The following is a 17503-nucleotide window of genomic DNA, read 5'->3' on the forward strand; positions in this document are numbered from 1 at the left end:
TGTCTGCATTTCTATGATTTCTTATGGGAAAATTTGCTTTGGTTTAAGAGTGGATTTGGATTACAAGCATGGTCCCGGAACGAATTGTGCTCGTAATCCAAGGCACCACCGTATATTTATAAATTGAATGCACTCCCTACTCCATTACAAAACATTCTGTATGCCTGGAATACACCTCTGATATTTATTTTTGAAAACATGACTATAAAATGTTTTTGGCTTAAATGCTAGGCATTGTACACAATTCTCAGTTACAAAAAAGTCCTTACAAAGCTTAAAGGGGAACTCCAGGTAGAGGTTTAAAAAAATGAAACTTCTGCAGAAGCATAAAGCATTACTTACCTATCTATCCCAGTTTTTTTTAAACTACCAAAAATCCATTTGTTTTGGGGGGTTTTGTTCTGTTTTGTGTTTCTGCACTTCCTGGTTGAGCAGTTGTACACAGTACTACAGGTTCCAGAATGCAATGCTTAACCTCAGCTGTTCATCACAGTCCCCCACCCTGCCCATTCCCCGCCCAAATCTGTGGCAGAACATCTAGGCTGTGTTCACACATTGCAGTTTCATTGTGTTACTGAATTATTTGCAGTACTTTATCATTACATTGTTGTCCCACCCACACAGCACGCTGTATTCTCTACCTGTAACACCACACCGTATTTCTTACCTGTAACACTGATATTGAAACACAGAACTTTTTGATTTTTTTTTTCTTTTCATTTCCATGCACATATTATGATCAAGCATCTTCTATCTTTGAAGTTGAGCTGCACAATAAGGCTCTGATCCTCTCTGCCGTTTAGCATCATTTACTTGTGTTACTGCATCATTTTTGTGAATACGCTGCAGTACTGCAATGACATTCCAACATATGTGAACACAGCCCTAATTTCACTGCACACTTCTGCACAATCAGTGAAATCAGTGCAACACCTGCTTCTGGCTGGTCAGAGATGGTGAATCACTCAGAGGATTGGGGGATGCAGCCAAGCCTTCTGTGACATCATGCCCTGCCCCCTATCTGCATCATCAGCCTGTCCTCAGCAAACACACAATGTGAAACAGAGGCATGGAATATTTGTCTCCTAAGGTGGGATAGCAGAAGGAGCAGGAGACAATGTGGATTAGCACAGAGGCCATTTTTCTTCACTTCCTTGATTTCTATCAGCTACCAGTGTGGCAGAACCATACAGATATGGTATTACATTGTATAGACACATCTATATAACTTTTAATGTACTTTTAATAGAAAACAAGTTTTCCTTATCCGGAGTTCCCATTTAACCCCTTAAGGACCGCGGGCATACATTTACGCCCCAGCTGCCTGGGCTTTAAGGCAACAGGGCGTAAATGTACGCCCGCGGTTTACCCGACCGCTGTGTGAACTCACACAGCGATAGGGTAGAGATGGCTGCTATAAATAACGCATAGCAGGCCATCCTGGCATGTCGCCCGGGGAAATCATCCCCCCGCGGCAACGATCGCTGCCATTCGCTGATCAATTCTGATCAGCCAATGACAGCTGATGGGGAACTTTCCGGTGACCTGGTAACCTGAAAAAGTAAAGGTGATTGGTGCGGTCCGAGACCGATCACAGTCATTGGCCAGTTAGTACTAACTGACCAATGACAGTGAAAAGGGGCAGTAAGAAATACTGGATCCTGTCCCTGCACACCTCAGTAAGGAAGACGAGGTGTGCAGAACAGGTGCGTGTGCCGCAGCTGCTGCATACTCACCTGATCTGAGGTGTCCAGGGCCAGGATCTGTCCAGGAGAGGAGCTGCTTCATCTTCTGTCCTCCTCGACAGCTTCTTCTGCTGCTGCTGCCGCAGCAGCTGAGGTTGGTTAGAGACTGACTGACCCCTAGCTGCTGTTCAGTGAACTGACACTGATCAGCAGCTTTGGGGTGCGCAGGCAGTGTTTTGGTTTTTTTTTAACCCCTCTTCCTTTTTTTTTTTTTTTTTTAACATCAATTTCTCCCCCCCCCCCTTTTTTTGTTAACTTCCTACTGCCACCGAGTGCTTCGCCACTTCGCCACTGAACAGCAACTCATTTTTTGGCGTAGGTTTTCCCCCCTTACAGTTAAATCACACACAATGTAAAAAAAACACTACATAACACAATTAAAAATAAAGTTTCCTACATTACATCTACATAGCCATACATACTAACCCCCATATAAAAATATCCGAGAGGGTGGAAGAGGCATATGCTTTAATTGCCTCCGACACCGAAACAGCCAGTGAGGATGAATGGGGTGATCCTTCTTTCCTCCATTCATCATCATCATCCAGTGATGATGAATATCCATCTAGGCGTCCCAGGAGGACACCTCGGGCTGCCCGCCAGACACGTCATCCCATCCCGCCCCCAGCTCCCCAGACATGTCATCCCATCCCGCCCCCTGCCCCCCAGACAGGTAACCCCATCCTTCCCCCTGCCCCCCAGACAGGTGACCCCATCCTTTCCCCTGCCCCCCAGACAGGTGACCCCATCCTTTCCCCTGCCCCCCAGACAGGTAACCCCATCTGGATCTCAAACCCCCAAAATTATCAGCCCCAGAGTGTGGCAACGGTGGGAATCCAAATTAACCCCACAGGTCTCAGAGAAATAGACTTTTTCAAGCTCTATTTCTCTGGTGACCTTGTAAATTTGATGGTGGCGCAAACAAACCTGTACACGCACCAATTTCTAGCCCAGAACCCCTCCTCTTCTTTTGCTAGGCCCATGGCGTGGACCCCTGTTGATGCAGCCGAAATGACAACATTTTGGGGGCTCCTGCTGCACATGGGCCTAGTAAAAAAAAAAAACAACATAATTCGGCAATACTGGAGTGGGAATATTATATATAATACACCATCCGAAAATTCTTGCATTATAACGACAATGCAAGCTGTCCCCCGCGAGATGATCCCTCGTATGACCGACTGTACAAAGTACGGCCGGTCATAGAGCATTTCTCAGCCAAATTTACTGAGATGTATATCCCAGAGAAATACATCTCAGTAGATGAGTCCCTCCTGAGCTTTAAAGGAAGACTCCATTTCCGCCAGTACCTTCCCAATAAAAGATCACGGTATGGCGTGAAACTATACAAACTCTGTGAGAGTACCTCAGGGTACACTTACAGATATGAGTATATGAGGGTAGGGACACCCGAATCCAGCCCCCAGAATGCCCCCCCATCCTGGGGGGAGATCGTTTGGAAGATCGTTTGGAAACTAATTTTCCCACTGCTGGATAAAGGTTATCACCTGTACGTTGATAACTTTTATACCAGCATCCCCCTGTTTCGGTCCCTCGCTGCCCGAGCTACTGTAGCTTGCGGCACGATTCGGAAAAATCAACGAGGCCTCACAAGTCATCCGGTTAGACAACTGATGCGAAGGAGTGAGAGCAAGGCCTATGCCTGTAAAAATATGTTGTTAGTCAAATATAAGGACAAACGCGATGTCCTTATTCTGACCACAATTCACAGGAATAGCGCCACCCCTGTTACTGTACGTGGTACCACAAATGTGGTGAACAAACCTGATTGTGTTCTAGAGTACAATCAGTATATGGGAGGAGTTGATCTCTCAGATTAAGTCCTCAAACCATATAACACCACGAGAAAAACCAGAACGTGGTATTAAAAGATGGCCATACATCTGGTACAAACAGCGATGTACAACTCTTTTGTGCTGTACAGATGTGCCGGCCACCCAGGGAAATTCCTTGAATTCCAGGAAGCAGTGATCAAAGCCCTGATATTCGGCAGCCACGGATTTGGCCACAGCGCTTTTGGATATGAAGGACCCTGCATCGTACAGGGACAACATTTTCCAGGTGAAGTCTCCCACACTGGAAAAAAGGGGAGATCCCAAAAGAAGTGCAGAGTGTGCCACAAAAGGGGGATCAGGAAGCACACCATTTACCAGTGTGACACCTGTCCTGATCACCCTGGCCTCTGCATACTGGATCGCTTCAAACCTCATTGGAGTTCTTTTTCCTATTTTAGGGGTCAGGTTGATCCAAGGATTATTCTGATTGCCATTATGGAGTCGGGAAGGAATTTTTTCCCTATGATGAGGCTACTGTTGTTTGCCTCACGAGGGTTTTTTGCCTTCCTTTGGATCAACACAGATTGAATTTGATGGACACCTGTCCTTTTCAACCTTATAAACTAGTAATTGGTCTAATACCCCCAAATAAATTAAAATTGTCACTTTTCCCCAACTAAATAGGCATGGCCCCCATTCCCATTAGAGGCTTGCCATGATGCAATTACAAAGCCTCTGTGTGGCCAGGACAGTAGAAACCCCCCACAAGTGACCCCATTCTGGAAACTACACCCAATAAGGAATCTAACAAGGGGGGCAGCGGGGATATGGCCCACTGGTGACGGGCACATTAGTGCTGTAAAAGTGGAAAAAAAAATGGTATTTTTCATCTTCACAGCACATGTTCTACATATGGGGTCCATATGGTCCCAGTGGGGTCCATATGCTCACTACACCCCTTGTTAGATTCCTTATGGGGTGTAGTTTCCAGAATGGGGTCACTTTTGGGGGGGGTTCCCACTTTCCTGGCAGCACAGGAGCTTTGTAAATGTGACATGGCCTCCATCCTATATTCCAGCCTCTAAATGGCGCTCTGTCCATTTGGTGGCTTGCCCTGTGCCCATATGGCACATTATGTCCACATGTGGGGAATTTTCGTACTCAGGGGAAATTACCCTACACGTTTTGAAAAAATCAAGGCTAGACCCACATTTAGTGTAAAAAAAATTAAATTTTACACTAAATCATTTATCTAGTCTTTATTTTTTCATTTTCACAAGGGGTTAAAAGATTAAAAAAAAAAAAATGTGTAGCGCAATTTCCCCCAAGTACGAAAATACCTCACATGTAAACAAAGGGCCATGCGGGTGCAGGGTAAGCCTCCGCAGGGAGGGAAGTGCCATTTGGCTATAATGGATGGTGAATGCCATGTCGCATTTACAAAGGCCACGACATTGGAAACCCCCCACAAGTGACCCCATTTTGGAAACTTTTTTTACTTTGTCTAAATTAGTAGTATTTTAAGCATGCTTTGCCTGCGTTATTTTTTAGTATTGCATGATGCACATGGCACTTTGAAATACATGAAATCCGCTGGCTAAAGCATGCACTTCATTTATTCTTGATATAGGAATATAGGATGCAAGCATGATCCGTGTAGTCTCCCTTTCCCTGTGTTGTGCTGTTTGTCTTGTGCTGCCCTCTTTTAAATATTTTTTTCTGGATAAATGTATTAAAATTATGCTGTTTTAAATCGCTTTAATAAACTTTGTTCATATTTTTGAGAAACTGGTGTTGTGGCTCGGATGTTTTTGTTTTTCCTTAGGGAAATATTTGATGGGGGTGTGCACCCCTTAAGGAATCTAATAAGGGGTGCAGTGAGGATATGGACCCCTTGACGACGGGCACATTTGTGCTGTGAAAATAAAAAAATGAAATTTTTCACTTTCACGTCACATTGTTCCACATTTGTGCCCGTCACCAGTGGGGTCCATATGCTCACTGTACCCCTTGTTAGATTCCTTGAGGGGTGTAGTTTCCAGAATGGGGTCACTTGTGGGGGTTTACCACTATCCTGGTAGCATAGGGTCTTTGTAAATGCAACATGGCCCTTGAAATCCATTCCAGCCAAATCCAGCCTCCAAAAGCCAAATGGCGCTCTTTCCCTTCAGAGGCTCGTCTTGCGGCCGGATGGCACTTGATATCCCTATGTGGGGTATTTCCGTACTCGGGACAAACTGCTTTACACATTTTGTGTTTTTTTTTCTCTTTTAAACCCTTGAGAAAATGAAGAATTCACAGCTAGGCCAATGTTAAGTGTAAAAAATATTTTTTTCTTTTTTCACGCCACATTGTTCTGAAAATCTGTGAAACTCCTATGGGGTCCAAATGCTCACCGCACCCCTAGTTACATTCCACGAGGGGTGTAGTTTTCTAAATGGTGTCCCTTTAGGGGTGTTTTTTAGGTTTTGGCACCCCAGAGCCTCTGCCAACCTGAAGTGGTACAGTCAAAAATGACCAAATATAACGGAGGCGTTGAAATTCACTAGGTGCTCCTTTATATCTGAGGCTTGTGGTTGCGTCAAATAGCGCAATAGGGCCACATATGGGGTATTTCTATAAACTGCAGAAACGGGGCAATAAATATTGGGGTGCATTTTTCTAGTAATAGGTTTACAATTATGAAAGAAATTGGAATTACAAAAAAAAATATCTACACAGAAAATTAAAATTTTCTAATTTCTTACACACTTAGCTTTTATATCTGTGACTCCACTAAAGGGTTAAAAAACTTTCTGGATGTGCTTTTGCAGAGTGTGGGGGGTGCAGTTTCTGAAATGGGGTGCTTAGTGGGGCTTTCTAACATACAGTCCCCACAAATACACTTTAAAACTTAACAGGTCCCTAAAAAAAAAAAATCAGATTTTGAAATTTTACTGAAAATTTGGAAATTTGCTGCTACTGTTTTAAGCTTTCTATTGTAGAAAAAAATGAAAGAAAGTTTAATAAATGCCGCCAACATAAAGTAGACATGTTGCTAATGCTATTTAATATATAATTTATGTGGTATAACCATTTTCTGTATAAGCAGAAAAGTTTCAAAGTTGGAAAAATGCATTTTTTCACAATTTTTCATGTTATTTAGTTTTTTTTCATAAAGATTCGTTATAAGTATCGACTCCAATTTACCAGAAATGTAAAGTAAAATATGTCACGAGAAAACAATCCCAGAATCAGCCAGATAGGTAAAAGCATCCCAAAGTTATTAATGAATAAAGTGACACTGGTCATATTCATAAAATTTGCCTCGATCCTTAAGGCCATTTCAGTCCCGGTCCTTAGAGGGGTAGTGCCGCGCTAAAAAATTATTCACAACTGTGCTCAGCCGCGATTGGCTGAGCATAACTGTGCTCAGCCAATCGCGGCTGAGCACAGTTATGACGCGGCTGAGGGGGGGCGGCGGCAAGGATTCGGCCGTCTGTCCGAAGATGACGTTTGGCACAAGATGGCGGACGGCCTCAACACGGATCAGGTAATGTATAATGCACCACACACTTCCGGGTACTTCCGGGGCGGGGTTGGTGGGACACGGGGAAGGGGGCAATTCACAGACATAACATACATTACAACGTTGTATAACTTTGTAATGTGTGTTATTCTGTGAATAATTTTTTAGCGCCACACTACCCCTTTATGGGGTTAAAGGAAAAACATTTAATTACTGTGAACTTATCCACAGCTGATGGTGAGTCATAAAGTCTTACCAAATCTTATAAATGGTCTCGTAAGTCTGATCTTTTTCTGCTTTCTGGGCATCTATCTGAAGCAACCGCCAAACACACTTTACCAATCCTTGCAAATTACTAGAAAAAAAAGAATAAACAAAGCTTGCAATAAATTATCACAATGTAATAGTAAAAAAAATAATACCATTTATTATTTTTAATTTGGTATATATTTATTTTCATAACATTTGGCATATTTTTAACAGTCAAGAACCCTTAGTTGCTCTCCGTAATACAACTGCAGGCATATAATATTCTTTTGACTATCATAGAAACCATTAAAGCGTGACAGTCATTTATTTTAATTTTCTTTTAATTAACCTATTCAGATTTTAAAAATCCCCCCAAACCAGATTCTAAATACACATAGCAAACATATAATGTATACAGAGCTTTCCTCATACTGGAGAAAATAAAACGTCAGGGTAGAGGCCTGTATATACTAGCTTTTTCCAAACACCACTAATGCCGGTATGTATTACTAAATTGTAAAACCAAGATCTGGACAAAGCTTTAGTATTTACTATGAAAGGGTAAGGGCCTGTTCAGACGTCCAGTAAATTTATTTGGATTTCTAGACAGAAAATCCAGACATATTTTTGGACCCATAGAGTTCTATTAGGCACGGACACCCTTCAGAATCCTATGGGGGCATCCAGTATTCCAGACAGCTCTGGATGCTAAATAGCCCAGGCTAGCGCCAGCACTCAGGGTGCCAGCACTGCTGGGTGCCGACACTGGCCCTTTAACTGTACACTCTTGTAATTATGAGAGCATATGGTTAAATGTGGCGCTGTGATTAATTGGCCCTGTCAATTACTCTTGTGGCCGGAGGCAGCAGAGAAGCTGGAGGAGAGCACTGTTGCAGCCTGCAGCATGTGGGAATGATTTTTTATTTTTCCTACTCAATTTTTACAGCAGGAAACTGATGGTTTCCTGAAGCCTCCTGAAAGGCTTCCTCATCAATGATACCTGACAACATCCCGAACATATGAAAGGGGCCTTAATCAGCTATTTTAGTATAGTATTAGAACTGAAATCGATATGAAAAGACTTTCAGAAAATTAGACTAACCTGGCAGAGGGCAGAAGGTTTAGAACACCATTGAGGACATAGGTAAAATCGGCTTGTTTCTGTTCCACTAATGTTACTAAGGCATCGCAACAGGCAGTCCTCACTACAACAATGTCACAGCAGCACTTCTCCCAGAGGAGATTCAGGAACGGAGTCTAGAAGAAAATATGTTACAAATTTAGGGAATGTACACAATTATGTTTGTTTTTTTAATTCACACACCATAGTAAACCAAAAGCTAGGAACTAACATAGCCAGTGAGAAAAGGATTCAAACAATGACAGCAGTCTGACCCTTAAAGGGAAAGTGACAGTATGATCTTCAGCGCTGCTCTGTGATCTGGCATGTGGGTAACAAACATTCTTTATGTCAGGCTCACAGTGTCAGAGAGATGGGTCGGTGACATGGTCTAGGCCTACCCCATTCTCCGCCCCCAGGGCTTAGTCTTCAGGCTGCTGATGTCTCCTGCCTGCTTGACTGACAGCCAGCTCAACTTCGACTGGGCAGGAGGGAAGGAGGGGAGAAGGAGGGGGCAGCCTGAAGACTGAGCATGGCCGGAAGAGCAGGGCAGACGCATAAAGTACCAAAGATCCACCTGTGTGACATTGTTAGCTTGAAACAATTTTTTTTAACCAACATGCTAGGTCACAGAGCAGTGCTAAAGGTATGTAAGCATTGCTCATGTAATAGGCAAGAGGAAACTGGCAGCACAGATAAAGGAAATCAATACTGTCAGGCTCTTTTTTATCTTTTATCTGTTTTAAAAAAATAAACATCAACCTAATAGTTTATTAAAGGGGTTGGCCACTTTATAGTAAAATTGCTCAGTGTACAGTATTAGTAAGTGTACTCACTGTATATACAGCAGCTCCCTGTGTACCTCATAGAGCTAATATCAGACTCCCCTCCTCCAGGCTGGGCTGTCCTGCTCTGTGGTGTTTTGGTCCATAAGATTGCTGACATGGAGGAGCATGTGACCATGCCCCGCCCTCCAGTGTCCACCACTGAGCCTGTATATGTCTATGGAGAACACAGTGGACAGGACATGGTCACATGCTCCTCCATGTCAGCCATTTTGTGGACTGAAACAAAACAGAGCAGGGCAGCCCAGCCTGGTGAAGGGGAGTCTGATATTAGCTCTATGAGGTACACAGGGAGCTGCTATCGGTATATACAATAAGTACACTTACTAATACTTTGTACTGACCTATTTTACTATAAAGTGGCCAACCCCTTTAACTAGTATAACCTACATAAAAATTGAGGAATTCATTCTTGATCAGTATAATTATTTCATAAAAGGGGAAAAATCGAGCAAGGTGCAATTTCAAGTGAGAACAAAAAAGTCTCTGCTCACACAGCATTAGAGCCGGATTCCTGTGTAGCATGCTGCATCATTCTATAAAGTTACAAAGTAAATACCGTATCTTCCAGCGTATAAGGCGACTGGGCGTAAAAGACGACTCCTGACTTTCAAGAAGATTGTTAGGGGTTCACCTTATACGCCGGAAAATATACGCCTAAATTTAAAAAAAAAAAAAAAAAGTTAACTCTCCCGGGACATGAGGAGTGCGGAGGCCGGGCGACAGGCACCCGACCCCCCCCCCCCCCCCCCCCCCGTTAGAGCCCCCTATACTCACGTGATCCCGCCGGGTCCCGCTTCCTGAGCCGGTCGGGTCACGGAGATATCAGTGCCCGAAGCCCGACGCACGCTGACAGCAGGTTCAGATGCCCATAGAGAATGAATGGGGAGTCCGATGCTCCATCATTCTCTATGGGCATTGGATTCTCCTGTCAGCGCGCGCGCCGGGCTTCGGGCGCTCATATCTCTGTGACCCGACCGGCTCAGGAAGCGGGACCCGGCGGGATCACGTGAGTATAGGGGGCTCTAACGGGGGGTCGGGAGCTTGTCACCCCGACACGGGGGGTGACAGGTCCTCTTTAATTTATTTTTTTTGTAGTGGTTGCCCCATACAGTGGGGATGCAGCCATTTTTGAACTCCCCCACTGTATGGGGCGACCATGCCCAGCATTTAAGACGACCCCAGACTTCTAAGAATATTTTCAAGTTTCAAGATGCCATGGCCCTATACCTCCCTCCAGATGGTACCCTTCCAAAACACTGCTACATGGACAAATGGGCTTCTAACTGTTCCATATGCACTTCCTATAAGGAAATTCAATTTAAGCTTATGAGTCAATGATACCACACCCCTGCCCCTACATTTCCTGAACCCTTCTATACTCTCATATTGCTTTAGGTGTCCCAGTTCGGTGGGCACCCTCTTCCACATTTTTTGGACCTGCCCTTTTATTGTTCCTTAATTGTCAAATGTCCGCTCCCTGCTTAAATCACTCTTCCATATGACCATTCCCCTAGAGACTATAATTTATTTATTCAATGTCCCCCCTAGAGGACTACGGAAGCATCTGGCTAAGCTTTTACTCTCTATTCTCACACCCAGTCCTTCACACCCAGAACCTGGAGACACCCTGCTCCTACTTCCCACTTAGATCTCTGTGCAAGGATCAAAGAAATCCAGTAAATTGAGTACCTAACAACCTCCTTGAATGATAAACTTGACCTCTTTCTATCTATTGGAGATACATGGGATTGCCTGTCAATCACTGATGCTATAAGAATCATACAATACATCCAATACTCTTACCCATTGCTTCCCTCTATGTTCTCCCGGTCTGGTCTTTCTTATTATTTAATTATCATTCTTAATAATTCTATTCTATTTAATTCTTCTTATTAATTATTTATCTCTGTTGTTTTAGATTCCTAAGATGCACCTCCAATTTCTTTGGGTGATTTATTATACACCTGTTCTACTGTCCTCCATTGCTGTAACTTTATTACCACATTTTGATTGACTGTTTTTTGCATTTCATTTTTTTCATAAAAATAAAAAATCACCTTGTCATCACTCTGAAGAATGAATCCGATAAATCCATGCAGGTTTTTAAAACAGTTTTAAAAAGATAGGTAGTATAACTTGTAACATTATGTATACCTGATTTGAAGATTGTTTGATAATCCCAGAAGAAGCATTTTCTTTCAGTACAGAAGTAATCAAGTGAGAAACTGCCTGTAAGACATACAATCACAGTTACAATAGATGATGCCGCAAGAAATATCAACCTGCATAGGCTGTATTCACACACTTTATTTTTTCTTGCACTCTCTGTGGGGTCCTTGGCATCCTACAGAACACACCAATGTCAAATCTAATCAGCTATTAGTTAGTTAGTGTTCATATGCAATTTTTTTTATTTGCAGAAATCAATAGTCCAGGCGATTTTAAGAAACTTTGTAATTGGGTTTATTAGGCAAATATGCCATTATCTGCATTCAAAAAGACATTTCCCTCCCTTCCTCTCTCTCATCCACTGCTCATTATCAGGAAATCTCGACTCTTTTACTCAGTCAGGCCTTGTCTGTTCTATGGAGAGGGGAGGGGGGAGGAGAGAGGAGGGAGATTAGTCGCCAGCAGAGAACAAAGGATTAAACAGTGGGAGCTGTGTGAAGCTGGTATTCAGAGGTCAGATAGGTCAGCGCTGACGTCAGAGACGATAGCCGGTGATGTAGCTGTAAATTAACTCTTTGTTGTCCTGTTTTGGTGCCTCATCTCCCTCAACCCCTCCCCTCTCCATTTACAATTATGAATACAGGAGGGGAGAGCTTCAAACTGCTTTTTTATTATAAAAATGCATTTTTTCGGCTAATAAACCCAATTACAAAGTTTCTTAAAATTGCCTGTACTATTGATTTCTGCCAAAAAAAAAAAACTATACATTTTTTAACATAAAAGTATATTACAAAGTAATGTAACTTTATTAACCCCTTCCCTCCCGGGCCAATTTTAATTTCTGCACTTTCATTTTCGCCTCCTTGTGTTAAAAATGTTATATTTATAAAATGGGAAAAGGGGGGTGATTCCAACTTTTATTAGAGGAGGGGATTTATTATTAATAAAAAAAACTTTTTTTTTCTTTTTTAAAAGAACACTTTAAGTTTTAGATAAGTTACAGCACTGATCTCTCGGCCAGGTAGGAGGAAGGGATCGCCCCTCCACGATCGCATCCCGGGGGGGGGGGGGGGGTGAAGACCAGGGATTGGGGACACAGGCCATTTAAATGCAGCTGTCAGCTTTGACAAACTAAATGGCGATTGGCCATGCCAGCTAATATCCGAGGTCCCCGGTTGCTGGTGACATTTGTAAGTGGTTACTACATGTGTACGCTAAAAAAAAAAAAAACATCCATTTTGTTTTTTTTTAATACTGGAAGTCAACTGAGAAACGGATACAAACAGATTGCAAACAATTGCATCTGTTTCTTTTTTAAAAGAACACTAAGTTTTAGATCAGTTACCAAAACAATTTTATAAGGGCCAAAAGCCCAGATCACATCCAGTAAACCTACCACTAAGTAAAACGTAACTTTTAATAACTTTCAAATAGAAATAATAAGTATAAAGTTGTGCTCATTAAAATCACAGAGCTTCCATAACCTTCTACAGTGAATCAACCTATATCTGTATAGTCATAGTAGCTGCAGACTACTGACTACCTCGTAGTATAATACTATCTAACTGGGCTATGAAAGCAATGAATTTAAAATCAACCGCACAGCCCCTCAACTAGTTTCACCCACACATGGGCTTCATCAGGAGGAGGGCTTATGTGAGGGCGGCGCCCACTAAAGGGCCTTATTTATAGTACTCCCCATTGACATCATCAAGAAGCGACGTATCTATTCAATATAAACACTGCTATAGGACCTTTGTGATCATGTGGTCATCAATAGCCTATCAACTAATGCCATGTCAGACGCCGTGTGTCCATTTCCTATACAAGTAGTCACGCCCCTCTGGCGCTCACATGACGTCCTAACCTAGTCCACATCACTTCCGGGTCCACTCTAGACTCGGATCACATGACTAGGTCACCTGACCAACAGCATCATCACAGTCAGCCATAATGCGGTCATGTGATCGCACACATCCGATCATGTGATACCTACATCATCACCAGTACCTAATCCGATCACGTGACCGCATACATCATCTAAGACCGCCCCCCAAATGTGACGTGCTCCCTTCTAAGGGTCTATTCACACGTCAGTATATTTTTCCAATCCGCAAATTTCAGTCAGTATACAATCCGCAAATTCAGTCCGTATTGCATCCGTATTGCATCCGTATTGCTTCAGTAAAATACAGACCCCATAGAGTTGTATTGGATGTGTCAGTTACTGTCCGTACTAGGGTCTGTCCTTTTTTTTTTGCGGAACGGATTGCAGCCCAGTACACAACACGGATGTGTGTATAGGTCCATTGAAATACATTGGTCCTATATTATTGCGGATCCGCAATTAAGGACATGAACAGGACGTATGAATAGAGCCTAACACTCTAGAAACTTGTTTACATGTAACCTAGACAACCCAGTCTTCTTAGCTTCAATATATTAAATATCTGTAATAAATCAAACTACTAAATGTACTACAACCCCATACAATAAAGTGTAGATCATTCATATAAATAAATAACCATTTATTATAAATAATTTATAAATTATATTAATTATATTAACTATATATACACAAACCCACTATTAAAAATTCACATATCAATCTATACAGATTAGAGGTGCCATAAACCAAATAAATAATGTAAAAACAGTGATTACAAAATAATCTAAATATACAGTACTAATAACAGTACTAATAACAGTAAATATACAGTACTAATAAATAATGTAAAAACAGTGATTACAAAATAATCTAAATATACAGTACTAATAACATATGTAGAGTGCCAGGTAAGTAACACTCAGGTCCCTCTATCCAAGGTAGGTACATATAGGTAACACATACTATTAGAGGAAGGTCTATATATTTTATTTTAGAAGCATACATATTATATTATACGAAACAATAAAGTATATACCAAATATATAGATAAATGTGCGATTCTGATATTATGTCCTAATTAAACTGACATATAGCATCCCTAGATACATCCAGCTCAATGATGTCCATATAATTGGGGGTACATTCACAACTTAATAAAAAAATAAATTTTTTATAAGAAAGCTGAAAACGAGAAACCTTCATTGAGCCCCACTGGGCTCATGCTAGATAGACGGTGTATCCACCTAGCCTCTTCCCTCAACAACAGCCTATCCAAGCAGCCATTCCGAGGTCCCAATTGTGGTTGGGCAATGCCTACAAATTCAATTGCTTCCACTCTCCCTCCATGAAAGCAACGGACATGCCTAGATAGTGGGGTATCCTCAGCATTTCTGATGGTACTAACATGTTTACATATTCGCCTCCTAAACTCCTGGATCGTTTTCCCCACATATATCTTCGGGCAATCACATCGTGCCACATAAATAATCCCTTTAGTCCTACAGTTTATGAACTGCCGGATCTGGTACGTCCTAGCATCATTGGGATTCGTAAAATCTTTTGTGGTAGGGACAAACTTACAAAATTGGCATCTACCACATGGATGTGACCCAATTACTTTTGATCTCAACCACGTAGTCTTGCTTTCAGCCTGATGATGGCTGTGAACCAGTAAATCCCGGAGCCTCTCCTATATGTCACACCAGGTCTGGGGGTAACCACTCCTTTTAGGTCCTGATCCCCCAACAGAACTTTCCAATGTCTCCGTAGAATAGACATTATATTAGATGCATTAGCATCATAGGTACCTATGCATCTAATCATTTTGGAGGTGGATCCGTTAATTTCATCCCTATTTTCTTCTAATAATGTAGTTCTATTCTCTCCTAGAGCCCGATGGAAAGCTCTCTTAATAGGTTTCCTGGGATATCCTCTATCCTGAAACCTTTTGGAAAGATTGTCACATTCTTTTAGGAAGCTAGACTGTTCTGAGCAGTTCCTGTGAGCCCGCAGGAACTGGCCAAGGGATCCCTCTTCTTAGGGGTTCTGGGTGCCAACTTGTCCAATGCAGTAAATTGTTGGTAGATGTACTTTTGCGGTATATATCTGTTTGTAAGTTCAAATTATCATCTATTGTTATCATCAGATCGAGAAAATTAATCTCCCGATCTTGAAACTCACGTGTGAAGTACATGCCCAATTGGTTGTCATTAAGAACAGGGCTCCAGACTAAAAAATTTACCTAGGAGCCATTGGCTCCTAACATGAAAAATTTAGGCGCCAAATATAATATTTGGTCGCCAACATTTTAAACCATGTAAAATTAATGTTATGTTACATGGGACTTACTGTGTGCAGAGGCCACGGCAGCCTCCTCCTCCTTTAGATCCTTTCTTTTCTTAGTTTGAAAATGTTCAACATGGAAACTTGCAACTTGACAACCATATACAGTCTGACAACCATATACAGTCTGACAACCATATACAGTCTGACAACCATATACAGTCTGACAACCATATACAGTCTGACTCAGTACTTCAGCCTCACTTGGCTAGCCTTTTAATGAGGCTTACTCTTCTGAACTTGAACTTAAAGGGAACCTGTCACCCCCGGTGACGGGGTGACAGGCTCCCAACCCCCCTATACTCACCTCATGGCGCCGGGTCCCGCTTCTGAAGATGGTCGGGTGACGGAGATCTCAGCCGCTGCAGCCCGGCGCGCACACTGAGAGATGAGTCCAACGCTCATAGAGAATGACGGGAGAGTCCAGCACTCCGTCATTCTCTATGAGCGTTGGACTCATCTCTCAGTGTGCGCGCCGGGCTGCAGCGGCTGAGATCTCCGTCACCCGACCATCTTCAGAAGCGGGACCCGGCACGATGAGGTGAGTATAGGGGGTTCTAACGGGTGGTTGGGAGCCTGTCACCACGTCACCGGGGGTGACAGGTTCCCTTTAAAAGCTTGCAACAGTCTATACATACTGAGCTAGACTTATGACTGCAGCCATAGTGACCCCCCCACAAGATGTGTATATAAATAGATATATCTCTCACCTAGTGACTAATGCAAGTGACCCCCTACAATACAGACACCTGAGGGGCCCTGATAATAATAATTGTGCATATATCTATCTCCCAGTGTCTGCAGCCAGTTTGCCCTCCCCTTATAGATGACCCCCCTCCTTTTATAGATGGCCCCCTCCCCCCATTATAGATGCCCCCTCTCCCCCCCCTTATAGATACCCCCTCCCCTTATAGATGCCCCCTCTCCCCCCCCATTATAGATGCCCCCTCCTCCCCCCCATTATAGATGCCCCCTCTTCTCCCCCCTTATAGATACCCCCTCCCCTTATAGATGACCCCCTCTACCCCCATTATAGATGCTCCCTCCTCCCCCCATTATAGATGCCCCCTCCTCCCCCCCATTATAGATGCCCCCTCCTCCCCCCCATTATAGATGCCCCCTCCTCCCCCCCATTATAGATGCCCCCTCTTCTCCCCCCTTATAGATACCCCCTCCCCTTATAGATGACCCCCTCTACCCCCATTATAGATGCTCCCTCCTCCCCCCATTATAGATGCCCTCTTCTCCCCCCCTTATAGATACCCCCTCCCCTTATAGCTAGCCCCCTCTCCCCCCCTTGAAGATGGCCCCTCTTCTCCCCCCATTATGGATGCCCCCCCTTCTCCCCCCATTATGGATGCCCCCCCTTCTCTTCCCCCCATTATAGATGCCCCCCCCCCTCCCCCCCATTATAGAAAAAAGGTTGATGTCCTTTATCCAACCAAAGTTGTCACACCTTGGTACTGGTGTAAAGGACAAACCACGTTTAAGAAGGGATTCCTGTTCAGTTGTAATTCTTACTGATGACAGATTAAAAATCTGTAAATTATCCTGATTATTTCCTTCAACATCCCTTTCTGATAAATTTAGCCCTGTCTCCCCATTGTCATATGGGCTGCTGGTCCTAAAAAAGGAGTCCCAGGGAAAGGAAATATGACTGATGGCTGCGCTTGAGCCAAGGATGGAGCTGTCTGTAACTGTGTTGGAGGAAAGTTCATTTGGGGGGAGGATGGGCCCATCTGTCCCCCAGAGGTGGTCATATTTATGTTGGTGTTGGGATTTATCCCTGTTTGCCCCCCCTGAGTTGACATGTCCATACCGGTATTGGGACCCATCC

The 17503-nt window shown here is 43.1% G+C and overlaps 1 protein-coding gene across 3 annotated transcripts in view; it reads right to left on the reverse strand.

Annotated features, from left to right (window-relative positions):
• The window catches only part of FOCAD (focadhesin), a 179129-nt gene that overhangs the window by 153922 nt on the left and 7704 nt on the right, over positions 1 to 17503 (reverse strand). For all 3 annotated transcript variants that reach the window (XM_069962033.1, XM_069962032.1, XM_069962034.1), the window contains exons 3-5: positions 11421 to 11495; positions 8401 to 8555; positions 7306 to 7404 (exon numbers count right to left, since the gene is read on the reverse strand). In XM_069962033.1, coding sequence (XP_069818134.1) covers positions 7306 to 7404; positions 8401 to 8555; positions 11421 to 11495 — 329 coding nt within the window. The remainder of the gene's footprint in view (positions 1 to 7305; positions 7405 to 8400; positions 8556 to 11420; positions 11496 to 17503) is intronic.

Source organism: Dendropsophus ebraccatus, chromosome 3 (genome assembly GCF_027789765.1).
Source record: "Dendropsophus ebraccatus isolate aDenEbr1 chromosome 3, aDenEbr1.pat, whole genome shotgun sequence".
In the NCBI taxonomy this organism is placed as follows: Eukaryota; Metazoa; Chordata; class Amphibia; order Anura; family Hylidae; genus Dendropsophus; species Dendropsophus ebraccatus.